Below are 25,260 nucleotides of genomic sequence, written 5' to 3' on the forward strand. Positions count from 1 at the left end.
CTAAGGACCCAGAAGTATCTAATTGGCAGCCATGAGTAAGGCTGATCGAATTCTCTCAAAGCTAATGAAAGGTGCTTCAATGCTTTCTTTCTCATCTCCTTTAGCGTAGGGCACACTGGACCATCCTTTAGGAAAGGAAAGGAGATACTTCCGGCCAAAATGACTTGGGCACAAACTATTAAACCGACGCAACATTCGGCGAAAACATAATCAACATGACCGACAATTATTTTCAAACAATCATGCACATGTCCATAAAAAATTGGGGTGAGGAGTGTGAGCATGAGAAACTTGTGACAAGGGAGGCAATAGCTCTTGAGGTACAGCGGGTTGACTTGTGACCGAAAGGTGGCTAGTTCAATCCTCGGCTCCTCCTAGCTGATGGTTGAGGTGTTGAGGCTGAGCAAGACGCCTCACCCTGACTGCTCCTGACCAGCTGGCTGTCGCCCTGCGTGGTTGACTCTGCCATCGGTGTATGAATGGCTGTAAGTCGCTTTGGATAAATGTAAATGACTATTTCGTTTCACTTTTGTGATTGGGAGCATTGACTTTAGTCAATTTGATTATTTAATTTCCAACCTTGGTAAGGAAGTTATATTTTTCACCGGGTTGTCCACGTATGAACCGCCTGCATGAAACACGCGATAAGAACGTACATGCAAAGTATCTCACTTCCACCTTTTGCAGTTTCTCTCCAGAACAATGTAGCTTCCCCATGGCAGAACGAGGTCCATGACCCCCTTCATCACATCAGGACATAGCCTAGTGTGAAGGCAGTCCGATTCTCTTAGCACCAGGGGGGGGGGGGGGGGGGGGCTTCTCTAAATCCTTTTGAATTCTCCTTCAAATCTGTCCTTGACCCCATGACGTTTTCCATTGAGCGCAAGGAAAAGAGGTTAGGAATGAAGAATTAGGAAGTTATCTGCACCTTCGACCTCGCTGCCCAGGCCTCCTCCACCAAACTGGTTCCTACAGGGACCAGAACCTGACCATCAAACCCTGTTAAGACCAGTATGACTGCAGCTGCAAATGGCTGACGTGCGTATGGTTGGCTAATTATACAGCAGGCTTTCTTACTGACCAATCAGTGAGGTGAAGAGCTCAGGGGCAGAGCTCCCGGCCGCCATGAAGGTTGCCCCGGCAACATCTTCACTGAGTTGAAGATTCTATAATTTAGGGGTCAAGAACAAGAGCAAAGATTATAAATCACATCATACACATTGTTGGACCTTTCACCATTGAATTTCCACATGCTCCATTTGCATTCTCCGCACACTAAAATACTTAAAGTGACTCAAGGCCAGCTTGTAAAAGGCCTATAGGGGCTCACCTCTGATATCTTTTCCAGGGACGGCACAAAATAGTCATCGCAGATGATGGCGAGAGCATGGAACATGTAAACAGCCTGGGAGACACAATGGACAAGGCCAGGTTGAGGCATTCTGCAGCGCTTTGCATATGCATATTTGTGTGTGTGTGTGTGTGTACAGGGGGGGGGGGGGTGTTTGTGTGTGTTTGTGTGTGTGCGGCTGTCGATGCGAAAGCATATATTTATTCCGTAATGCCAAAGTCGAGGGATTACTCACACACAGGACATGAAGAAGGATCGCTCCCTGCCTCCTCTGTTTGGGAGTGAAAACGTCTTCAGGGAACTCGTGTATGGCTGGAGCGAGAGACAGAGAGAGAGATCGAGAGAGAGAGAGAGAGAGAGAGAGAGAGAGAGAGAGAGAGAGAGAGAGAGAGAGAGAGAGAGAGAGAAAGGGAGAGAGATAGTGAGCACGAGAGAGACAGAGAAAGGGAGAGAGATAGTGAGCACGAGAGATGGTGAGCACCAGAGAGAGAGAGGGAGAGAGAGAGAGAGAGAGAGATAGAGAGAGAGAAAGACAGATAGACGTATTAGAATAATGAGGTAGCTCAGGCCTAGGGAGAACAGTCATGTTTCATCAATTGAACACCCCGCTGTTGTGTTCCCTAGCAACAGGTGTACCAGTTACTTAAAGGTTATCATGGTGATGGTGATGGTGGTGGTCTTCACGCTTCATGCAACTTAACCAGCTGCGATCTTTGATTCCTATTATAAGGAATGTTTTGACTCATTTTCTCACTCCTTGTTTTCATCGAGATGTCGTTGGGTAATTCATTAGAGTTGTTTAGTCATTTAAAACGGTGCAGCGGACGATTATACAGAGGAATCACGTTTCCGCACTCTTGTGGCAAATCTTACCCGCCCTCTCGTGTTAGAAATCACATTCTTGAAAACATTTCCCAGCTCCATCTCTCCCCTTCATCACAGCTACACATCTTACAGTAACCAGCGAAGACAAAAGCAGCTGTGCATATGTGTACGTGTGCGTTTGTGCGTATGTATGCTCGTGTGCAGGGCCGTCGGACTGCGGGGACTGCGGGGACAGTTGTGGGGGGGCCCAAGGCAGAGGGGGGGCCCATGACTAAAAAAAAAAAAAAAAAAAAAAAATTTTCTTACCCTCTGGTCAGTTCCCCCCCCGTCAACAATCGCTCCGGACCCCCCCCCCCCCCCCCCCCCAACAATCTGGCGCAGGAGGTCCATCAGTACCTATAGTATAGGGGCCCAGGATTTGGTGCTACGGCCCTGCTCGTGTGTATGTTTGCGCGTGTGTGTGTATGTATGCGTGTCTGTGTGTGTGCATGCATGCATGTGTGTATGTGTACGTATGTATGCCCGTGTTTGTGTATATGTATGCCGTGTGTGTATATGTATGCGTGTGTGGGTGCGTATGTATGCGCGTGTGTCTGTGCGTATGTATATGCATGTGTGCGTATCTATGCGTGCACGGTGTAGATGAGAGAGTTCTAATCAGCGGGCCGTTAGGGGGGGGGGGGGCACTTTGAACCACGGCAGATGCACGTGGCATCCAACCAGAAACTCAGCATTCTGTCTCCTAGCAACTACTGTGTGTGTGTGTGTGTGTGTGTGTGTGTGTGTGTGTGTGTGTGTGTGTGTGTGTGTGTGTGTGTGTGTGTGTGTGTGTGTGTGTGTGTGTCTGTGTGTGTGTGTGTGTGTTTCTGTGTGTGTGTGTGTGTGTGTGTGTGTGTGTGTGTGTGTTTCTGTGTGTGTGTGTGTGTGTGTGTGTGTGTGTGTGTGTGTGTGTGTTGGAGGGTGAGAAAGTAATGGGGGGAGGGGGGTAGGCCTCAAAGGCCGTAGCTGTGTTTAAGAGCATCCGTGTGTGTGTGTGTGTTAGTGTGTACACATGTGTGCGTGTGGGTTTGTATGTGTGAGTTGGTGTGTGTGTGTGTGCGTGTGTATGTGTGTGTTAGTACGTACACATGTGTGAGTATGGGTTTGTATGTGTGTGTCTGTGTGTCTGTGTCTGTGTGTGCGTGTGCGTGTGTGTGTGTGCGTGTGTTAGGGAGGCTGCGTGGTAGAGGGGTGACAAAGAAATTTCAGGGAGCCCTAGCCCGGAAATAAAATCATATCTAATTCACCAGTAGCACTTTAAAATGTAAAATCGCTATATCCCCATGAATTTAAAAATAAAGAAATATGAACATGATTTGACCGACTGAGGATAGAGGAAATGTTATACCTTTTTGTAATCATATTGTAATATAGACATCCGATGTATTCAATTAATAACTCAACCTAATGATTACAGTGGTGCGATCGACTCGATTGATTGATTTTTAACATGAATCATTGTTATTTGCAATCAAATAGCCACGAAGCAACTTAAGTCAGTATCAGCATCAGTCTGGGCGCACTAAATATCTACAGAGGCAGAGACAGTGATGGCTGGATCAGACTGGGATTAATGAGATCCCATTTCGGGGGAGGATGCTGTCTCATCCCCGACCAGGGTTTGCCCGTTTAATGCTTCCAACTCTCAATTTGTGGAATTTGTGTTTGGGTATTTGTCGTACCTACCAACCCACCCACGCAGGCACACACGCTGGCACAAGCACGCGCACACGCAAACACATACTCACACACACACACACACACACACACACACACACACACACACACACACACACACACACACACACACACACACACACACACACACACACACACACACACACACACACGACTGACCCGCTCTGGGAGTGCTGGAGGTCTGGTTGTCCGGCTCTGTGTCCTGCGGGTTCAGCTCCCTCCTGGACCACAGTCGGACGCTGTCCGCATACGTTCGTTCTGAACCTGCCGGAACGACCAACACACGAGCATCAACCAGATAAGGAACCATGAGATATACAGCCATGATGTCTGTTGCCCTAAATTATAACATTCTAATGCGTTTCCTCAAGGAAAATAACATCTGCAGTCCGAACCGATGGCTTTTGTTTTGAAAAGCACGCGACGTGAGTTAATTAATTGACAATAAACTATAATATCAAACCCCAGCATTGTTCTAACATCCTTCTTCCCTTATACCCACCTGTCACATTAAACAAATGCACGAGCCAGGTGGCGGCCAACAGAGCGAGCCCGCAGACGCACAGCCGCGGGAGGAGCCGCGTGCGCCTCGCTCTCCCTGGCGCCTTCATCTTGCCTTGCGCCGCCGATCTCCCCGAGCCTCCGCTCAGAACATGTCACAGCCGGACGCCATGGAAGCGGTGGATCAGCCCGGGTCTTTGAGTAGTCGTTCTTGATAAATAAAAAAACAAAGAAAGTCAATGTTGTCCCTGTTCGCACGAGCAGCTGTTTATCACAACCGGGCTTCATCCACGCGAGGTAGATAATTGCGGGTTATCGACAGCATCTCAGCATCTCCTCTGATATCCGGTCTCGCCGACGACACCCAAGCGAGGATGCCCACAGGGTCCCCCGAGCTGAAAGACGTTCCGCGGGCCAAGACACGGGCACGGGAACGCACGCGAGGATCGCCAAGGCTCTGCCGCTTCCTTTGATCTGATCCTGTCTCCTCCTCCGTGATGCGCGGGTCACGAGGAGGGGGGGGGGGGGGCTGTTCTCTGCCGGGCAGCCGCGACTTGTTTGATCTGGGTGGGGCGCGAGGCGGCTGTGTGCTTTAGTGCAGGGGTTCCCAACCTGTTTTGTTCCAAGGACTGGCAATCCGACATATTCATTAAAAATATTTGGAGGACCGGTAGTACATTTTTATGCCTTAATTGTAAGATAAGATACATCATTTTTAAACAAAGGATGTGACGGTTTTTCAAGATGGTCTATTTATCATATTCACAACCATTAAAGCAACAGCAATGAAATTCCTGAATTCGAGAAACACTTATATTTAGTCAACTGAGACCTAAATAAACACAAACTAGTGCAAAGACACAGTGCATCAATGTGCTTATTTTACGGTGGTTTAGTTGCATATTGATCGATTTTATGTCTATGTGTTGGAGGAGATAAAATGACTATAGCCTAAACTACAAAATAAGATTTTTTTTTTTCTGGGAATATTTCTAGTCCCGGAACTACCGGGTCCACGGACCGGCTCCCGTCCGGGGACCGGGGGTTGGGAATCGCTGCTTTAGTGCTTTAGATCATCACAGCGGAAAGGTTTGGTTGATGAATTCCACGGACTCAGTTGAACACCAAATGCATTAGTAAAGTTTGGTAATGGTTTAAGGGTGTATTTTATTTCACCGCATCTTCACACTGACCAATAACCTATTGGAATCGAAAATTTGATACCAGAATATGCCGAGGTTGGCTCCTCACCTACCTCATACAAATACAACATCTCTATATCTATAATATTGATAATTAGGCTAAAATATAAAGAATAAAACAAGATCATTTTAAAATGTCCAACTCTTTATTGTTAACATAAGTAGGCCTACATGGTGATATTTAACCAATTCCTAAGGAGTGGAAATTTAGGAACATCAGCATATTATTAAAAGTCTTAAAATATTGGACTTCTGTCATATGGTCTTTACAAATCAACATATAAAAAATTATATAAATCTGGAGATTCATCAAATGTCCAACAAAGATAAGAATACATATTAATAATATAATTATATATAATTGTTTGCTTATTGAACTGGAAGCTCATAATGAAGCTCATAATTCTATTTTCAAGGCCGAAAAAAACCAAAAAAACGTATATTCAGTGCAAATAAATCATATGATCAACCTATAACACATGTGGACAGCTCAGACATATGAAGGATAGTGCTAGTGTTGTTTTGTCCTGCTCTTGGCAACATACACACCTTTGGATGGCAATCACCATTTTGTGTACCGTCTACAACACTATATCTAATGTGGTTTTCTTCCACACATTGAACAATGTTCATTGTTGATTTCCTTTTTCAGATCCCCCCCAAATGCTTTGGCTTGATGCTAGATAGCATGTCATTTTGAAGAGAGAAAGAGTGCTTGAAAATAATAGTTAGTGTTTTCTACAAATAGTTATGATGTTCCACTTCACCTGCAACAATTTTGAACGACCATTTTGCACCACAAAAATTACCGGTAATATATTGATGGTAAACCTTGCAATATGTTAAACAGTAGTAATTAGCTTTTAGATGACTATCGAAAAGTCATAATTTTCTCTCACAAAGGCCTTTGGTGGTTCAGTCAGTCAGTCAGACAGTCAGTCAGTCATTCAGTGTGTGTGTGTGTTTGTGTTTTTGTCTGAGTTGGAGGACCATCATTGACCAACACCATATCCCTCGTCTCTAACAGCTGAAGGAAAAAAGTCTGTTTAAGAAGGCCCCGTTAGGGCTACACTTAAGCACCTCCACTTCCACCCCCACCTCCCTCTCTCCACCTCCCTCCCTCTCCCTATCCACCTCCACCTCCCGCTCCATCTCCAGCAGATCTACGCTGAGCTCCTCCGCTCTAGCGCGCCGCCACGGCGGGCTCCAGCGACCCCGTGACCTGGAAGTGGATGCCGTCCCCAGGCAGCGGCGAAGGGATGAGCGGGCAGAGCCAGCAGAGGAACCAGCGGGCCCCCAGGCCGTGGCGGAGGTTCCCAAATGGGCCCTGGCTGTAGGGTCGCCGCGACGAGTACCACTCCCGCGTGGTCTGGCCCCGCAGCAGCAGCAGCACGTGGAAGAAGAGGAAGGCCGACACCAGCAGCAGGCCCACCACACAGGTGTCAGCGATGAAGGCAAAGGCGAAGGCGCGCGGAGACACCTGGCCTGGGGGGGGTTGAGTGACAGGTTGCGTGACAGCCCGAGAGAATGGGAGATCTTTAAGTGTTCATGCTCACACTTCTGTTATTGCTTCACGCAATAACATACATAGGAGAACACACAGCAATAAGGGATTAATTAGCTTTAGAGTACAGTTTAGGCCCTGTAGCCATTTGCACACTATCATTTACGGTATACATGTGAAAAAACAGTTTGTATAATGCAAAATACAACTTTCTTCATTTTAATAATAGGGCTATTCAGGGCCGTAGCACCAAATCCTGGGCCCCTATACTATAGGTACTGATGGGCCCCCCTGCGCCAGATTGTTGACGGGGGGGGGGGGGGGGGTCCGGAGTGATCGTTGACGGGGACGGGGGACGGGGGGCTAATCCATGGCTAATACCTCTACTCCACCAACCACGTAACACACACACACCCACACCCCCACACACACACACACACAGATCTGTGTGCATGACCACCATTACAACATCATTACGACACACATACACACACACACACCTGATACCAGCATGATCCAGGGCACCAGCAGCAGCAGCACACTGTGGGGCGTCACTCCCTCCTTCAGGATGACCATGAACACCTCCACGTTCATCACCACCGCGTACAGAAGCCCCGCCCACATGAAGAGCAGGCAGCACAGAAAGTAGCGGTAGTTCAGGAAGCCCACGCACTGGCCGAAGAACACGCAGTGGTGGTCACGGCGCAGCACGCACGCACGGCAGTCGTAGCAGTGGGAGCAGCGCGGGGGGGTGTGGCTCTCACAGGTGTAGCAGTACCTGGTGGGGGAGGGGGGAGGGAGAGAGAGAGAGAGAGAGAGAGAGAGAGAGAGAGAGAGAGAGAGAGAGATGGTGAGCACGAGAGATGGAGAGAGATGAAGAGAAAGAAAGAAAGAAAGAAAGAAAGAAAGAAAGAAAGAAAGAAAGAGAACGAGACTCAGTCACTGAAGGAGAAGTACCAGCTCGCTGACTGTAAATTTGCCATCTACGTTTTATATACGCTTTCATCCAGAGCGTGAGTCTCTTTTCTTCCAGGGAGGCCTAAAGGTGGACTGCCGACATTTGGGTACAAATTTAGAACCTTTTGGCTGGAAGTCAAACCCCCTTAAGAACACCCCGTTCTCCATTACATAATGAACATTATAATTATTTTTAACATCTACTGTTGTTTCAAATAAATAAACAAAGGTAGGTATATCAGGATCATCAGGAAAGCCATATTATAACAATCATGCATGCATTGTTTACCTCCATCCCTGGGCCATGCCCTCTCCTCCCAGAAAGACACCTTTGATTGTCGGGCTAGTCTTCACAAAGAGCGAGGCGTTCCAGCAGATATTGCCCAGCATGAAGTACTGCGCCAACAGATGGATCAGCTTCCAGCAGCTGATCCATTCCGTCCGGGTCCGGTCCGCCTCCAGGGGCGCCTCGACCAGGACCAGGTAGCTCACCTCCCCCGTGATGGAGAAGACCAGGAAGGTGTTCAGGACCACGGGCATGTGTCGGCATACTCTCTCCACTCGAGAATACGTGTTACTGGAAAAGCTGGCCATCTTTCTTGCGAATTACCATTGGATACTGATTTCTCGGGCTGTGGTGGACCAGTGAAACCAGTGGAACCAGTGGCACAGTGGCAACCAGGAGCGACAACAGAGGGGACCGCTTTGACAGACGTACTGAACAACTACTAGCTGAAATGCTGCTCGGTGTATTAAAATTTAACGGTGACATTCTGATACTTAACATAAATGGACAAAAATGGATTTTAAAATGTGGGTTATTTTTTTTTTCCACTCTTGATTGGTTTGTTCTTTGGTTTAAGAATTGAACGACTGTGTTACAGGAAAATTCAGTCCGCGACCCCAGCAGCTGCACACTAAAGGTTCCGCTCAGTGTGAGTTTAAATCAGGGCGAGACTTATATTGATAAAACGTGAAATAATAATGATTAATTATTGAATAACAAGACTCAAACGCATTCAATTCATTTTGCTGCAAGCCATTCATTTAAACATATTAATTATTACATTTATTCGTAATAGATTACAAATGATTGGTGATGTGAACAAAAAGGCACTTTCAATAAAGTGTTTCGATTTCAAAAAAGGATTAATCTCACGTCTGTATGCAACAGCCTTTATTGAACAATATTCCTCTGTTATGGTTTATACAGTATTAGATTACAAACACAGTTACCATGTTAATACACAGGGGTGTACTAACATGTTGATTGAATGACCACAAACATGGTCCTTCAATCAATATAATCCAACCCTGCCATAGAACATGCAAGGGGTATGGTCTAAGGATGCTTTATTTGTGACAAAATGAAATCAGTACAGATGGTCGTATGCACGGTGCCCTGTCTGGCTTTATCAGTGCTTCCTATGAGGGCTATTCTTAATCCCTGTTAATCTCTGTGAATGAAAGCCTGCCGTCATGGCTGCACAGAAAGAGAATCGACTGTCTCCCTGGCGTGTTAATTTAACAAGAGATGCACTGGATCATTTTAAACGAGGGAGAGAAGAGGACCTGAGGAAGAGGTAAGATTGATTTCATTGTATTAATGTATTCCCTAACAGTGTTTTGAAGGCTGTGGAGTTGCTCTAAAGGAAACAGAATGACACATAGTTGTAACCAATGAAGCCATTTGGCTAAATTAGCTCAAATGATTAATTCAATGGTTGACAGTGGCGATTCCTTCATATCTTTTTACTTATCTGACTTACAGTCTGACATTTCTGAATTTATTCATTCATACTTCCTGAACAGTGAGAACCGCAGGATGCAACTGCATTGTGACGTCTTGAAGCTCCAACGGGAACAACACCTGTAAGTACACAACGACACATAAACATGTGTAAGTACACAACAACACACACAAACACCTTTAAGTACACACAGACACACACAAATACCTGTTAGTACACACAAACACCTGTAAATACACTACAACATGCACAAACTCCTGTAAGTACTCACAGACACAGACAAACACCCTCCAATTTCAGAGTCTCTGTTGTGATTGTAAGCTTACCCTATTACACACGGGATCTATTTCTTCAAAATTCTGAATGGTATGTCATGAGTGAGTGGGTAGGGGTGCGGGCATGTGGGCATTATGATTCAAACCTTTTGATGGTAACTCGGGGGGTGTTGTTGCAGCAGGGCGATGCGTCTGCAGCGGCGGTGTCAGGAGCTGACGGAGCGTGAGGGACGGGCCCGGCGGCGCAACCAGCAGCTGCTGCAGGACTTCCAGAGGGCCGAGGCCACACTGGGGGAGATGGTGGCCCACACCGCCACCATGAACACCCTCAGGGTGAGGGGGGACTGGACAACACACCAGCACGCACACACACGCAGGCACGCACGCACACATTCTTGTTTGCTCAGTTAGTACGATTTATTTTGAATGGAAAGTACCTCATTACCAAATACCATAGGCAGGCCTTCACATGGAAATATGTATGAAAGTTAAAATTAAATATAAAAATAAATGATACACGTTGACATTTGGTTTGTGATATTTACTGGCCTACAAGAATGTGGGTCAGCTTTATTGTGGTGGTGTGTGTGTTTGTGTGTGTGTGTTTATGTGCGTGTGTGTGTGTGTGTGTCTGTGTGTGTGTGTGTGTGTGTGTGTGTGTGTGTGTGTGTGTGTGTGTGTGTGTTTGTGTGTGGGGATCGCTTTTATTGGTGGATTAATGCAGGTTAAGCACTGGTTCATGATGGGCTAACATGACGCAGTCTTGCAAGCAGACTTAATCCCTCTATTATATGTCGTTGGGCTCTTTCATAAATCCGTTGAACTTTGACCCCCCGCAGCTGGAGTATCAGAGGTACCTTGAGGAGAACTCCCCACGCTGGCACCAGCAGCTGAAGGACCATACCCAGCGTGCAGAAAAGAAGGTTCCGGAACTTGAGTTTAAACCGCTGCTTTGAACCCCTGAGCAATACGTGTTCCATGTCTATAGTCATTGTTGAGAGTCTAGTCTGCTCAAGGGAATTGTGCCGCCTGGCTTGTGTTAAAGTTGATCCTGTGTAGATCATTCCTGACCTTCCTTACAGATGATGCTCTGTAGTCTTATCAGTCATCTATGGAGTAAAAGCCCAACCTCTTCTTGCAGAGGCTGGAAGCGCTTCTGAAAGACTTACTGAAGAGGGAAGAGGAACATGTGACCGCATCCTTCACTAGAGAGCGCTTCCCCCCCCCCCGAGGTAACCATTTGTCACATGGAACGTACAACACCCTGCCAGCCTCCAGGCACACACACTCAGCTTTTACTAAACCTGTATTTATAACCGTCTTCTAGAAAACACCCATTGGCCTCAGAGAGCAACGTCTGAGCCCGAGGCGTTCTGCAGAGCACATGGCCGCCCGGAGGCCTTCGTCCCCCAAACGATGCCCTCCTCATCTTGGCTCACTCAGGCTCACACGTCCCATGATGCCTTATGCTTTCCTTCACCCACCGTGTTCCCGCCACCTCGCCCATCCCCGGTTCACCACCAAACATCTCCCCAGACAGGGCCTCCGCCGCGGGGGGCCCCTCAGACCAACGGGACCCCCCCCTCGGTGTCCAGTGAGGTGGGGTCCCCTCCAGGCCTCCAGGCGCCCGGGGCTCCAGGGGCCTTGGCAGGGCCGTCAGGTTGGGGTCGGGTGCTGGGCGGGGGGGCCGAGGCTGGGGCAGGTGGGGAACCCGATGCAGAGACATGGGGAGAAAACAGAAAAGGTGGAGGCAAAAGCTCGCCCCAAGAGCTGGACATTAAACCAGGTAAACATTACAGTAATATAAGGTCAAAAGAGACAATACTTTATTAATCCATCAGTAAAATAGTAGGATGTGATAAAAAAAAAAAGTGTGTGTGTGTGTATTTACAGTCCGTATGTCCAGTGCCCACGGAGAGAGCAGTGATGGCAGCAGGGATTCTGGAGATGGAAGGAGCCAAGGAGAGAGGAGGAGGAGAAGGAAGGAGGGAAGACAGCCCAGCAGTTCAGACAGAAAGAGCAGCTCCCAGGAGTATGTTCCATTCACAGCTCCTATTTCCAATACTAATGCCCCAGACATAAAAACATACAAACAACTGGTTCATTTTATATCAGCCCATCAAGTTGTTAAAAACGTATTAGTACAAACCAACCCACCTACTCATTTAGTACATATTTGCTATGGTCTTTACCATCTTACTGAACTACTACCTTACTTCTTATCTTTTCCCTTACCTTAAAATGCGTAATACAATAGATAATCTACCATACCAATACACCAACAATCCTCTAACTATAGTAACCTCCTCCACGGTCCGTGTTTCAATTCAACGACCAACCGACTCTGATATCCTCCCTGTAGGTCTGCTGGAGCCTCAAGGTCAGACTCTGAGGTCTTCATCCCCCCCACTACGACCAGAGGGCAGAGAGCGACCAGAGGACCATACAGCGGCACGCCATCAGAGACAGAAAGCAGACGTGGGGGAATGTCCGTCTGCGAGCGGAGAGCGGAGAAGAATACACAAAGTGACCCGGACCAATCGGGGAGTCACCAAGAGAAGAGCTGCAGAACCCTCAGAGTGAAATCCCAGAGCGCGGCGGGAGATTCCTCCAGTCACACGACAGAGGATGAGGATCCAACGGACCAATCAGAGGGAAGCAGGAAGGAATGCGGACAGCAGAAAGACTCTGTAAGTGTTAAAGAGAAGAGTAGACAAGATCTGACCACAGATGCGCAGAGAACTGGAGAGGAGGCAGCCGACGTCCAGGGAGACCAGGGGGGAACCGACGAAGACGCCAAACACACCGATGAAGACTCTAGTAGTGAGGATGAAGAAAACCGCCTGATCGAGGAACAGGAGGAAGAGGATGAGGAGGAATCACACAGAGAGGAGGATAAAGAGGAAAGAGGAGAGGACGATGAAGGGCAGGAGTCGGAGGCCAGTGGAGAAGAGGAAGGCCGGGAGCAGACGGGGTCCTCTGACAGTGAGAGTGAAGGTGACGCCATGTTGCGGGCCAAAGAGGAACCGGAGAATAAGGAACGTCAGGCCGAGGTAGATGATGATGGGAAGGAGCTGGATGAGGAAGAGGATGGAGGCGGGGGAGGAGTGTGCATTTGTCAGCCACAGGAAGGGGAGCCGGAGGAAACAGATTCAGATGACAGCATCGTCTTACCGCAGGAACACAGGTGAGGATCGGCCTGTATAAGTAACGATAACAACAAACGCATCGTGCTGCTGGCTCAAAAGGCTGAGGCCGGAGTCTTGACTCTTGCCTTGATGTCTGCCTTTGCTTTGATATTGCAATTTTTTCACTCACACCTGGTGGCATTATATCACCCCTTTAAAAGATGATGCTTAGGACAGCGTGGAAAACTAAATGGAAAACTAACCCTAACCCAGATCTATAAAGGTACAAAGTGTTTCTGAGGAGGAAGAGGCCAACAGTCGGGAGGAGGAAGAGGAGGGAGAGGGGACTGGAGGAGATGGCTCAGTGGAGAGCTCAGACAGTGAGGAAGAGGAGGGCGAGGACATTGAACGTCTCGTCGCACCTCGAGCGGAGACGGAGAGTAAACAGTGAGTGGCGTCCTGCTTATTCCTTCACGCTAACCAGCAACCACACATCTTTATACGTTGTATAATGTATAAAGTTTGTCTTTCAGAGAGAATGAACTGAAATCCCTCAACAAAACAAAAGGTATTTTTAAGTTCCCAAACTACCCCCCATAGAAGAGGACAAGTTTTACTGTTAAATACTGAATCTTCCCCTGGTAAGCCATCTCTAACGAGTGATATTCTTTCCAGTGGTAAAAGAAGACCCCCAGATTGAGGAGTCTTTGTTGGAGCAGTCAGACAAACGGGTCCAGAAGGCTGAGGACACAGATGATGAGTTTGACCACTTCTATGATTGACAGCAGTACGATACTAAACACATCAGACCAATGGCAAGTGCCTTTTGATCATAGAAAGGTTTTTAATTGGGTCGGCTTAGTGGAGGTAGAGCAGGTTGGCTAATAACCGGAAGGTTGCTAGTTTGATCCCCGGCTCCTCCTAGCTGAATGTAGAGGTGTCCCTGAGCAAGACACCTAACCCTAACTGCTCCTGACGAGCTGGCTGTCGCCTTGCATGGTTGACTCCACCGCCGGTGTGAATGTATGCATTAACCGATATTGCTTTGGTTAAATGCGTCTGCTAAATGACCTAAATGTAAATGTCACAAATTTTAATCTCTATAGAAATGTATTTTTTGCTTCAGCTTTGAAGTAATCTATTCTTCAAAGAGCGCTATGGTTACTTGCATAGCAATACTGGCTTCTCTAGAAGCCAAGCAGGGCTGGTCTATCCTTGGACCGGACCCCAGCTGGCGCTGGTGGAGGTGTTAAAGGCAGATTCACCCCTCTGGCCTCTCATGTCCCCAACGACCCAGCACAGAGAAAGGGACTCTGTGGTAGAGCGCCATCTTTCTACCCTCATTATCTAACATTTTATAGTGTTATAGTACAGGTCCTTCTCAAAAAATTAGCATATTGTGATAAAGTTAATTATTTTCTGTAATGTACACACACAACTGAAGTAGTTCAAGCCTTTTATTGTTTTAATATTGATGATTTTGGCAGCCTGTGGCACTGCTGAGGTCTTATGGAGGCCCAGGATGCTTCGATAGCGGCCTTAAGCTCATCCAGAGTGTTGGGTCTTGCGTCTCTCAACTTTCTCTTCACAATATCCCACAGATTCTCTATGGGGTTCAGGTCAGGAGAGTTGGCAGGCCAATTGAGCACAGTAATACCATGGTCAGTAAACCATTTACCAGTGGTTTTGGCACTGTGAGCAGGTGCCAGGTCGTGCTGAAAAATGAAATCTTCATCTCCATAAAGCTTTTCAGCAGATGGAAGCATGAAGTGCTCCAAAATCTCCTGGTAGCTAGCTGCATTGACCTTGCCCTCGATAAAACACAGTGGACCAACACCAGCAGCTGACATGGCACCCCAGACCATCACTGACTGTGGGTACTTGACACTGGACTTCAGGCATTTTGGCATTTCCTTCTCCCCAGTCTTCCTCCAGACTCTGGCACCTTGATTTCCGAATGACATGCAAAATTTGCTTTCATCCGAAAAAAGTACTTTGGACCACTGAGCAACAGTCCAGTGCGGCTTCTCTGTAGCCCAGGTCAGGAGCTTCTGCCGCTGTTTCTGGTTCAAAAGTGGCTTGACCTGGGGAATGCGGCACCTGTAGCCCATTTTCTGCACACGCCTGTGCACGGTGGCTCTGGATGTTTCTACTCCAGACTCAGTCCACTGCTTCCGCAGGTCCCCCAAGGTCTGGAATCGGCCCTTCTCCACAATCTTCCTCAGGGTCCGGTCACCTCTTCTCGTCGTGCAGCGTTTTCTGCCACTTTTTCCTTCCCACAGACTTCCCACTGAGGTGCCTTGATACGGCACTCTGGGAACAGCCTATTCGCTCAGAAATTTCTTTCTGTGTCTTACCCTCTTGCTTGAGGGTGTCAATGATGGCCTTCTGGACAGCAGTCAGGTCGGCAGTCTTACCCATCATTGCGGTTTTGAGTAATGAACCAGGCTGGGAGTTTTTAAAAGCCTCAGGAATCTTTTGCAGGTGTTTAGAGTTAATTCGTTGATTCAGATGATTAGGTTAATAGCTCGTTTAGAGAACCTTTTCATGATATGCAAATTTTTTTATAGGAATTTTGGGTTTTCATGAGCTGTATGCCAAAATCATCAGTATTAAAACAATAAAAGAGCTGAAATATTTCAGTTGGTGTGCAATGAATCTAAAATATATGAAAGTTAAATTTTTATCATTACATTACGGAAAAGAATGAACTTTATCACAATATGCTATTTTTTTGAGAAGGATCTGTATATATGCTATGATTTAGATTTATGATAGTACTTCCATACTTATGTGGGTTTACCTTAGCATCCAGCATTATCAGATAAATAAATAAACAGTTTACGTCCTGTTCACCTGGCCACCTGAGACAAAGATACATTTTTTTGGGAGACATACTGTAAGCATGTCTTTTACCACAGTTGTGGTATCTCAAAGAAAAACAGAACAAGTAAAGAAAATAATTTATTGAAAAATAAACGATTTGGATCGATGTACAACACGGCACAGATCGGTGTGGCCTCAAATTTAATTCAGTTTTATATAACAAAAAAAAAATATCCGGCATTAATTCAGTTACAGTCTTCCTTCTTTTTACATCGGCACACCTTCCTCTGCCTCCACCGTGGGGCCCTCCCTGAACCAGAACCTTCTGAAACCCTCCTTAGATCTTCACCACCTGACAGGTTAGACACGGGCTGGCCCTCTGCCCGTCCTCTGACTGACTGCTGCGCTGGATCAGCAGCCGGCTGTAGGTCCCGCCCACCTGGCCCTTGGTCAGACGGCCGGGATTGACACACACGCAGCCAATCACCTCCTAGAGGAGAAGGTTTACATGAATGAGGTTGTTGTGCAGTAAGAAAAAACCTCAGCGTCTACTTAACCCTCAGTAGTAATAATAATAACAACATGACATACATTAAACACATATATATCGCTTTTCTAAATACTCAATGACGCTTTACAGAGTGAACACAATAAAATAATTTACCAAGCATGTATATAAGTAAAAGATAAAATAAAATAGGTAGCTAAAAAACTGAAAGAGGTAGTTAAAACTAGGAATAGTTAAGAGGAGGAAGGGGGGAGAAGGGAAGGAGCTTATGTAGTGAAAGCGGCCTTGAGGAGGTGGTTTTGAGGGCCTGTTTAGGGGCAGAAGGCAGGTGGGTCTCTGTAGCGGTACGAGGAGCGGCGTTCGTACCTTGATGAAGTAGCGCAGCTCCGAGGGGACCACCAGCACGTCGGGGGTGAGGGGCATCTGGCCGTAGCTCTGGAACTTCTCGTAGTCCATGTTCATGTCCTCCACGGGGGGGTAGAGTGGGTAGTAGCTGTACAACCACAGGCGGTCCGTTAATACAGCTTCAAAATAAAAGCCCCCGTCTAACTGTAGTCTGAGGATTTTGGTTATTCCTGCAATCTTACCTGCTCTTGAGTCAACAGGCGTTTCAAAATAAAAGCCCCCCGTCTCACCGTCGTTCTGATGTCTTTGGTTAATCTTACCTTCTGAGTCAGGTTTTTCAAAATAAAAGCCCCCAGTGTTTTTTGTCATTCTGATGTCTTTGGTTATTCTTACCTTCTCTGAGTCAACAGGTGTTTCAAAAACTAAAAGCCCCCGGTGTTACTGCCATTCTGTCTTTGGTTTTTTGTACTGTAGGAGCCTAAATGCCCATTTGCTTTATTTAAGTTCATATTTTATGATAATGTTTGGATTTTCGTAAGTGAGATAATATAATAGTCAATTGTGGTAATTTCGAATATATTGAATTTTATTTTGAAATTCACTTGTATTATTTTTGGTGTATGCGCACATTTTGTTACTTCATTTTGAAGTGTGGGAGGAACTTTGTTGTGTTAACTACCTGTGACAGACAGGAATAACAAGCATGGAGCCACACAGTTTTTTGACCTCTCTCTCCATCTCTCACCTCAAATCATAACCTCATATTGTAGAAAAGGATTTTTTTATTTGCCTATGACAAGTAAACCTTTAAAACTTCACACGTCGTGGTCCGGTGGATTCTTTTTGTGGATATTTGATGAGGTATGCATCGAAGGGAAAGCTGGAGCTTCACTAATTGACCTATTGATCGTACACTTACCTTCTCTGAGTCAGCAGGTGCTTCAAAATGCGTGAGAATCGGTCGGAGCCAGGAGCGCTGAAGATCAAAACAATATCGTTATTACACAGAACAACAACTACAGTTATTATCATTAATGGATCCTTTTGAATAGATCACTTAAAGAGATCAGAGGCCGATAATAAGAGGGAGAGATAAGTGAATAAAATATTATTTGCGGTTCTTAGAAAATGTACAAATGCATCCAGCACTAGGGTTGGGATAGCGATGAAGATCTCTAACCCAGAACCCATTAAGGATGAGTTGATGAGGGTGAGTTGGTGAAGAGTTGATAATGAGGAGAATTTGATAATGAGGATAGTTGATGAGTTGGTGATGAGGGTGAGTGGATGTTGAGGGTGATTTGGTGATGGGGTGAGGGTGATTTGGTGATGGGGTGAGGGTGATTTGGTGATGGGGTGAGGGTGAGTTGGTGATGGTGAGGGTGAGTTGGTGATGGGGTGAGGGTGAGTTGGTGATGGTGAGTTGGTGTTGAGGGTGAGTTGGTGTTGAGGGTGAGTTGGTGTTGAGGGTGAGTTGGTGTTGAGGGTGAGTTGGTGTTGAGGGTGAGTTGGTGATGAGGGTGAGTTGGTGATGAGGGTGAGTTGATGTTGAAGGTGAGTTGAGGGTGAGTTGGTGTTGAGGGTGAGTTGGTGTTGAGGGTGAGTTGGTGTTGAGGGTGAGTTGGTGTTGAGGGTGAGTTGGTGGTGAGGGTGAGTTGGTGGTGAGGGTGAGTTGGTGGTGAGGGTGAGTTGGTGTTGAGGGTGAGTTGGTGTTGAGGGTGAGTTGGTGTTGAGGGTGAGTTGGTGTTGAGGGTGAGTTGGTGTTGAGGGTGTGTTGGTGATGAGGGTGAGTTGATGTTGAGTTGGTGATGGGGTGAGGGTGAGTTGGTGAGGGTGAGTTGGTGTTGAGGGTGCGTTGATGTTGATGGTGAGTGTGAGTTGATGTTGAGTTGGTGATGGGGGAGTTGTTGAGGGTAAGTTGATGTTGAGTTGGTGAGGGTGAGTGGGTGTTGAGGGTGAGTGGGTGTTGAGGGTGAGTCTGTGATGAGGGTGAGTTGGTGATGAGGGTGAGTCGGTGATGAGGGTAAGTCGGTGATGTGATGAGTCGGTGATGAGGGTGAGTCGGTGATGTGATGAGTCGGTGATGAGGGTGAGTCGGTGATGTGATGAGTCGGTGATGAGTAGTGTGTGCTGAGGATGATCATGGCGTGAACCTCAGGCTGAAGCATCTGCTCACCAGCTGATCTCCTCGGCTCCCATGTGGAACAGGATGTCTGTGGAGGTCAGCCCCAGGGCAACGCCCTCCACCAGCAGGGTGCAGGGGTCGGGGGCCATGGTCACACGCTGCAGCGACACAGGGAACAGGACACCATCAGGACACCATCAGCACACCATCAGGACTAACCCAACGATAGAGGCCAACATGCATTCCAGAGGAGGATACATGAGAGATGTACGACCCATTCAAACAAAGATCTAAGAGGATATATGAGAGTCGTGACGGGGAGGGGGGAGGGGCATAAGGTGAGCGGGGGGAGGGTCAGAGTTTTGACGGGAGGGGCCCGAGTTGTGACGGGGGAAGGGCCCGATGTGTGACATTGGAGGAGGAAGGGGCCAGAGGTGTGTCGTGGCACGGGGGGGGAGGGGCCTGAGGTGTAATTGGGAGGGGCAAGAGGTGTGACGGCTGGAGGGGGAGGGCCCTGAGGTGTGAGGGCGGGGGCGCTCACCTGGTCCTTGCAGAGGTCGGGCAGGCTGAAGGGGGGCTGGGGGTAGATGGGGTGGTGGTGGACGTCTCTCTGGGACGGCACAAACACCAGACGACATCCCACACTGCAGGCCAGAGGGTCAGGGTTAACGCTCAGGACCACTCGGATCACTGCAGCATTATTGTGTTCAGCATGATGGATGAACGGTTTATGGTGAATCCTACCTTTTGGTGCCTTCTACGATGCTCTCCACACACCTGGTGAAGATGGCCTCAAACGTCTCGGTGACCTGGGCTTTCTGTGAGAGAAAATGTCTTTAGTAAGGCGATGTAAATTCAGTACTCGCTTTTAACATATCACGGATAACACGCAGAATTTAAGCTTCAGTGCCATCCTCATCCAGCACAGCACACATTCTCATCCGTAACGGATATTGAAAAGCCTTTTGACATACTCCCTGAGGAGTGTGGATATTGAGCACCACTCAAAACACGGCTGTGAAGCACTTTCCACAGAATGAAGCACAATTTGATGAGCAGGCCTCCAGAAAAGCTCAGGCGTGAAAGGTAACAGTCCTTTAATATTGAATGAGAGATAATTGACGCAGTGCGGGGAAGGCCAGCTCCAGTAATGACTCTCCTGTGGATATGAAGGGGTTGGGCTGTCAGAGCGGAGGAGTGCCCATCTGGAGAGTAATATACACACACATGGGCGGGCACGGAGCCCCCAGAGACACACAGGAACACATACCTCTATCTGCTCATGCTTAGCGTCCACGAACGGGCCCAGCTGGAAGGACGCAGAAACAGGAGAGTTTAAGAACAAGTCGAACAATTGCATCAACAGAACAGCGTCTGTATTTTATTATTTTTAATTTACCAGCACACAGACGTCTGGGCGGTCCCTGACGATGACCGAGATCAGGTCCAGCAGGGGGTCAAAGGTCAGACTGTCGGACGGCGTGTACGGCCCACAGGCCACCAACACGCTCACCGGCTCTGGAACTAAACACGTTAGTGTGTGAGTCTCAGTTGTATGTTATTAAGTGGGAAAGGAGTAAAGCAAGTGTAAGTTTACACCGTCTACTACTAGTTAAAACAGAGCAGTTCATGCTGTTGCACTTAGATCTGTACCTAGATACCGCCGCTTACCTTCATCCATTTCCTGCTTCACCTCAGGTGTGTAGAAAGGAAGGGGAAGTCCCTACCAAAACAACAATAAGTTCAAGTTCATATTAAAACATATCCTTTAGGCAAGGCAACTTTATTAATATAGCAGTTTTCATACCCGAGGCAGACTCAAAGTGCTTAAAATACAATAAAATGAAATAATAAAATGAAATAGATATGGATATGGCCTTGGATTCCAGGGCCCAGGTTAAAGTTGACCTTGTCTATGGCAAGGTTTGAATTGATTTCCATTATATTTCAAACAAGAGTTTAGTCGCTGAAATTGCTGCACTTTTGCATTGCTCCAACCCGGGTTAGCTTAAACAAACTGCCCTGACTGGGTCGTTTTCTCCAATAGTTTAAATTCTGTGTTAACCCACCAAAGGCAGTGCTTTAGGCAGTTTGCTAATTCGGAGATCTGACTACAAAGCATCATTTCAATAAGTGACGAGGGACAGTGGGAGGAGGGGGCGTTTTGACCGGATTAGACCGCAGTAGAAGCATTCACTTCTGAATCAAAATGAAGTGCTCTTTACGATATTACGTGGAAAGGGGCCGTCAACTGAACATGAATTCCACTTTGACCTCATCTTGCAAGTTCTGTCGGTTGAGGCTATAAACCCTTCACCACAAAGCTAATAACGAGGAAATGTAACATTCAACAGTTCTAACAGCTCGCGCCTCAGTCTCTTGTTTTTGTGAAACTTTGTTGAACAAAAACAATGTATGATTTACATCTAGACTTAGACAAGGTCAACAAAGAACCAGGGGTCTTAGAAAACCGGCCACTATGCCTTTTTCCCATTAGCATCATCTAGGGGTTGAACTTGTAGCTACAGTTATAGCTCCATCGTTTCCAGACAATGAAATCCCCCGAGATATTAGACAGCCACTCACCTCGTGGAGCTTGGACGCCACCAGCCTCCTTCCTGTGGTGTTCAACCCCTCCATCACCACCACCTAAGGAGAGAGAGAAACCCGGAGGAGGAGCTAGACAGGGGAGTATCTACACTACATTCATCTTATAGACAATCACACTGTGTAATCCCTGTTCAATGTAATAGGACCTTGAGGAAGCCTGACAGAAACTCAACCTATAGTATATAACAATAATATATCATAATGTATCATCATCAAAAGGGTCCATGGAGAAATTTGAAAGGTGTCTCACCTGACCAGGAAATAAGGAGTATTCCTTGAGCTCCGATAGGTCCACAGGCACCAGCTGGGCCCCATGCTCTGGCCCCGCCTCCAACACCACTGACTGGGCGTTCAGTTTCCCCTTGCTGTCACAGCACACCTGACCCAGGATGGTAATACTGTCCTGAAAGAGTTGAGGTCAAAAAAAAAGGTCATGATCTCCATACAAGCCTTTTGAGACTCTTTTTATATTGTTTTGCACAATCAAATATAATATTATACATATATATATTAGTGGTGGGCCGTTATCAGCGTTAACGCGAAACTTTTATCGCGCGATAAAAAATATATCGCTGTTAATCTATTTTCAAACACTTCCTTGTTCGGATCCATCACGTGACTGAACTAACCAATCAGAAGCTAGAATTTAGACTGAGGAAAACGTGAGGGAATCAGAGGCAGATTCAACAGAATATCCCGACTGTTAAATATGTAAACATGTAAATATGTAATAATTGTGAAACATAAATATGTAAATGATTAACTGACTAAAAATTGTAAGTACATTTCTAGCAAATTAACTCCAATATAAATTATATTAATTTATTCTACAACTTTCAATTATTTAACTTCTAAACCTTACATTATTATGGATTATTACACGGCTCTTCTCAATGCTGTAGACTGCTTGCACTTGCATGGGCCTTCCCAACGTTCAGCTGTCAATTATTTTTGTTTATGCTCCGTTCACTTGCATGGGCACTTCACAACTTCTGGCGGTGAATTATATTTGATAAATCACCATTGCCCAGTATAATTGACCGCCGTCAAGGTAAACAAACAGATCTTTTGCCGCTTGCCATTTTAATCTAGATTAATTTTGGAATTAATCTAGATTACAAAAAAAATCTATGCCCACCACCAATAAATATATATATATATATATATATATATATATATATATATATATATATATATGAGATAATTTTATATTTGTTGGGGCAATTCTGCAGAAAAGCATTGTGTTCAGCATGAAGGATGAACGGTTTATGTTGTAAACGTGGCATAACAGATTGTAGAAGTTCCACGATTCCGGTTTCCCTACGAGCCGTCGGGCCTCGTTCATACCTGGGCGGGTAGGGCGGCGGGAGAGAACTCCTCGATGTTGAAGTGATTCCTCAGCGTCTCCCCAAGCTCCTCGATCTTGTCTGTCAGCACTGGGGATGACAAACCAGACTCACCAATTCACCCACACCAATTCACTAACAACAAGGGTGTTTGGTCCTGGGTTGCTATACTGCTACCTGCCACTCAGATAAAATGGCACTACATTTTGGGTCAGACCAGTTGGTCGGAACAGTCCTCTCTGAATCTCACCATTGCGCACATCCCTCAGCCTCTGGAACATGAACTTGTAGCTGGAGCGGAGCGACTCTTCAGGGCCCTCCAGGAGCTCCAGGCTCACCCCGACACCTCGACCGTTTCCTCCCGCCCACTGAGAGCCCTCGCTGGACCCAAACTTCACCACCACCTCCCCTTTTGCTCCACGCTGGCTGTACTTTTGGGAAGGGGTTCCACTGCAAAGACACAGAAGGGGCCTTCCTCAAAATACGAGAATGCTTAAGTCTGTGACCATTAAGTATGTGTAGTTTTAATTTGGGTTGTTATATTTTCTATGAAATATATTTTCCTCCCGTCTCTTTACTTCCATGCTTGTGCAGGGTACCTGGGGGAGAAGCTGGCTGGCGAGAGTAGCAGGCCTGGGCTGGCCAGCAGAGCTGCACTCCTCTTCGACTGGGGATGCTCCGGGGTGCTCAGCGAACGTTTCTGTGATCCCTGTAGACATACATTTACATTTAACATTTATGGGATTTTGCTGACGCTTTTATCAAAAGAGACTTGCAACCGCTCATTCACACATTCACACACCGACGGTGGAGTCAGCCACGCAGGGCGACAGCTAGCTTGTCTGGAGCCGTTAGGATGAGGTGTCTTGCTCAGGGACACCTCGACACTCAGCTAGGAGGAGCAGGGGATCCAACTAGCAACCTTCCGGTTAACAGTCAACCCACTCTACCTCCCGAGGTACTGCCGCCCTAACCCTGGTCTAGTTAGTAAATATTAAAAGAAAATATTGTGTGAGCAATACAGCAAAGTGTGGCAAATGGAGCGCACCTTGGCAGGGGTAGAGTAAGAATCCAAAAGATGATCCTGCTCTTCTTCTTCTTTAATTCTGGAGGAAATATGTTAAGGCGTAAAACAATGCAGCTGCTATCGTTTGGCTCTCATAAAGGCTGGTATTAGATATAAATATATAGTATACGTTTATAAAGGATACAGGTCTTGCAGTGTGTGGATGGTTAAATTATGTGGTTCCTCCTTTTTTGAGCTTTGTCTCAATTTGTTCTTCTTACTTAAAACCTGCATTTGGAAAAAGATAATTCATACATCGATACTTGTTGGTGATTTTGTTCTGAGCGTTATCCATATGTTAGTTTTACGATGATGTCTTGTATTTGTGTACAAAAAAGTAAACAATTACTCACTTCGTGCTCAAACTGTTCCAGGTTGTCTATATTCAGTTTCAGTCCACTCTTGGTGACGCTGAAAGCCACCCACTCCAGCATAATCTGATCGGCCTGCAGTCTGTTGCAGATGGACTGTTCCAACACTACCAAAGGAACAGAAAATGCACTTTATTCACCAAGACGACCTAAGATAGCATCTTCCTGATATTAATATCCATTAGAAAAAGCACGCACATATTGCATTACATGATGATACTTACACTTGTCCAATATAGCTTCGTCGTCGTAGTCGATGCCAAACATTTCTAGCTCAGACTTTATCGTTTCGAGATTTATGGTGGACATAGTGACGTTTTAATTGTACTATACAAACCCAGAGTATCTTGACTAGCAGAACTCGTGTTAATCTAATGTTATAGAACGGACAGATAATATATCAGAAATGGCTCGCTCGTTCAGGCACTCAATTTCCACTAACACTACTTGGATAATGTATCTTGAATACAAAAGAACGTCGCTTATAACAAATTGAAATACAAAGAAAAAAGCACGACGAGTGTTACCGACACCAAAACAAATACAGTGTCCGTCTTTTACATTTTACCGCGAAAACCCGCTGTCGGACGGATAATCCGGAAGCACTGCGGCGGAAGTGAAGAGTTATAACACTGCCACCTAGTGTCGGATTTATGCACTGCTTTATTTTTCTAATTTTTTTTATGCTTTGCGTTTCAGTGAGTCAGTCAGGACGTTATGGGAGATAGAGGGGAGGGCATGCAGCAAAGGACCACGGGGGGCAGGAATCGAACCCAGGACTGGTCAGGAGTGAGTCTTAATGGTACATACTCTACCAGGTGAGCATTAGGGC

The 25,260-nt window shown here is 46.5% G+C and overlaps 4 protein-coding genes across 4 annotated transcripts in view; 1 reads left to right on the forward strand and 3 right to left on the reverse strand.

Annotated features, from left to right (window-relative positions):
- LOC115552289 (sodium/potassium/calcium exchanger 3) overlaps positions 1–5,237 on the reverse strand; it is a 14,494-nt gene extending 9,257 nt beyond the window's left edge. Inside the window, exons 1-5 of the mRNA XM_030368227.1 lie at positions 4,416–5,237; positions 4,073–4,177; positions 1,587–1,663; positions 1,331–1,405; positions 1,082–1,166 (exon numbers count right to left, since the gene is read on the reverse strand). Of these exons, the coding sequence (XP_030224087.1) occupies positions 1,082–1,166; positions 1,331–1,405; positions 1,587–1,663; positions 4,073–4,177; positions 4,416–4,524 (451 nt within the window). The 5' untranslated portion in view covers positions 4,525–5,237. The remainder of the gene's footprint in view (positions 1–1,081; positions 1,167–1,330; positions 1,406–1,586; positions 1,664–4,072; positions 4,178–4,415) is intronic.
- Positions 5,238–5,740: 503 nt separating this feature from the next.
- Positions 5,741–8,803, reverse strand: zdhhc24 (zDHHC palmitoyltransferase 24). Its single transcript, XM_030368229.1, has 3 exons — positions 8,367–8,803; positions 7,621–7,898; positions 5,741–7,101 (listed from the first exon to the last, which is right to left on the reverse strand). The coding sequence occupies exons 1-3, from the start codon at positions 8,669–8,671 to the stop codon at positions 6,800–6,802; spliced, it is 885 nt and encodes a 294-aa protein (XP_030224089.1). The 5' UTR covers positions 8,672–8,803; the 3' UTR covers positions 5,741–6,799.
- Positions 8,804–10,894: 2,091 nt separating this feature from the next.
- LOC115552728 (RNA polymerase-associated protein LEO1) lies at positions 10,895–16,201 on the forward strand. Its single transcript, XM_030369034.1, has 8 exons — positions 10,895–11,026; positions 11,245–11,335; positions 11,431–11,889; positions 11,997–12,135; positions 12,466–13,290; positions 13,505–13,678; positions 13,765–13,799; positions 13,907–16,201. The coding sequence occupies exons 1-8, from the start codon at positions 10,895–10,897 to the stop codon at positions 14,011–14,013; spliced, it is 1,962 nt and encodes a 653-aa protein (XP_030224894.1). The 3' UTR covers positions 14,014–16,201.
- pola2 (polymerase (DNA directed), alpha 2) lies at positions 16,183–25,046 on the reverse strand. Its single transcript, XM_030368680.1, has 18 exons — positions 24,653–25,046; positions 24,411–24,535; positions 24,203–24,285; positions 24,040–24,097; positions 23,591–23,700; positions 23,242–23,441; positions 22,993–23,081; positions 21,896–22,048; positions 21,622–21,684; positions 20,707–20,758; positions 20,435–20,559; positions 20,306–20,344; positions 19,780–19,853; positions 19,577–19,679; positions 19,087–19,193; positions 17,830–17,886; positions 16,932–17,058; positions 16,183–16,547 (listed from the first exon to the last, which is right to left on the reverse strand). Exons 1-18 carry the CDS (start codon positions 24,735–24,737, stop codon positions 16,395–16,397), a joined length of 1,803 nt encoding a protein of 600 aa, XP_030224540.1. The 5' UTR covers positions 24,738–25,046; the 3' UTR covers positions 16,183–16,394.
- Between the last annotated feature and the right edge of the window lie 214 nt (positions 25,047–25,260).

The sequence above is a fragment of the Gadus morhua genome, chromosome 10 (assembly GCF_902167405.1).
Source record: "Gadus morhua chromosome 10, gadMor3.0, whole genome shotgun sequence".
NCBI lineage: Eukaryota > Metazoa > Chordata > Actinopteri > Gadiformes > Gadidae > Gadus > Gadus morhua.

What these genes read in the sequence shown, in the direction of transcription:
- zdhhc24 (XM_030368229.1), bottom strand. Translation starts at nt 8,671, where the DNA reads ATGGCCAGCTTTTCCAGTAACACGTATTCTCGAGTGGAGAGAGTATGC. An exon ending in GGCATGGCCCAGGGATGGAG is followed by an intron (nt 7,899 to 8,366) that starts GTAAACAATGCA and finishes CTCCCCCACCAG; the next exon opens with GTACTGCTACACCTGTGAGA. An exon ending in CTGGATCATGCTGGTATCAG is followed by an intron (nt 7,102 to 7,620) that starts GTGTGTGTGTGT and finishes AACCCCCCCCAG; the next exon opens with GCCAGGTGTCTCCGCGCGCC.
- LOC115552728 (XM_030369034.1), top strand. Translation starts at nt 10,895, where the DNA reads ATGTCGTTGGGCTCTTTCATAAATCCGTTGAACTTTGACCCCCCGCAG. An exon ending in GTCTTACCGCAGGAACACAG is followed by an intron (nt 13,291 to 13,504) that starts GTGAGGATCGGC and finishes ACCCTAACCCAG; the next exon opens with ATCTATAAAGGTACAAAGTG. An exon ending in GCGGAGACGGAGAGTAAACA is followed by an intron (nt 13,679 to 13,764) that starts GTGAGTGGCGTC and finishes TTTGTCTTTCAG; the next exon opens with AGAGAATGAACTGAAATCCC.
- pola2 (XM_030368680.1), bottom strand. Translation starts at nt 24,737, where the DNA reads ATGTCCACCATAAATCTCGAAACGATAAAGTCTGAGCTAGAAATGTTT. An exon ending in GCCCAGACGTCTGTGTGCTG is followed by an intron (nt 20,345 to 20,434) that starts GTAAATTAAAAA and finishes GCGTCCTTCCAG; the next exon opens with CTGGGCCCGTTCGTGGACGC. An exon ending in CTAAGCATGAGCAGATAGAG is followed by an intron (nt 19,854 to 20,305) that starts GTATGTGTTCCT and finishes TTTCTCTCACAG; the next exon opens with AAAGCCCAGGTCACCGAGAC.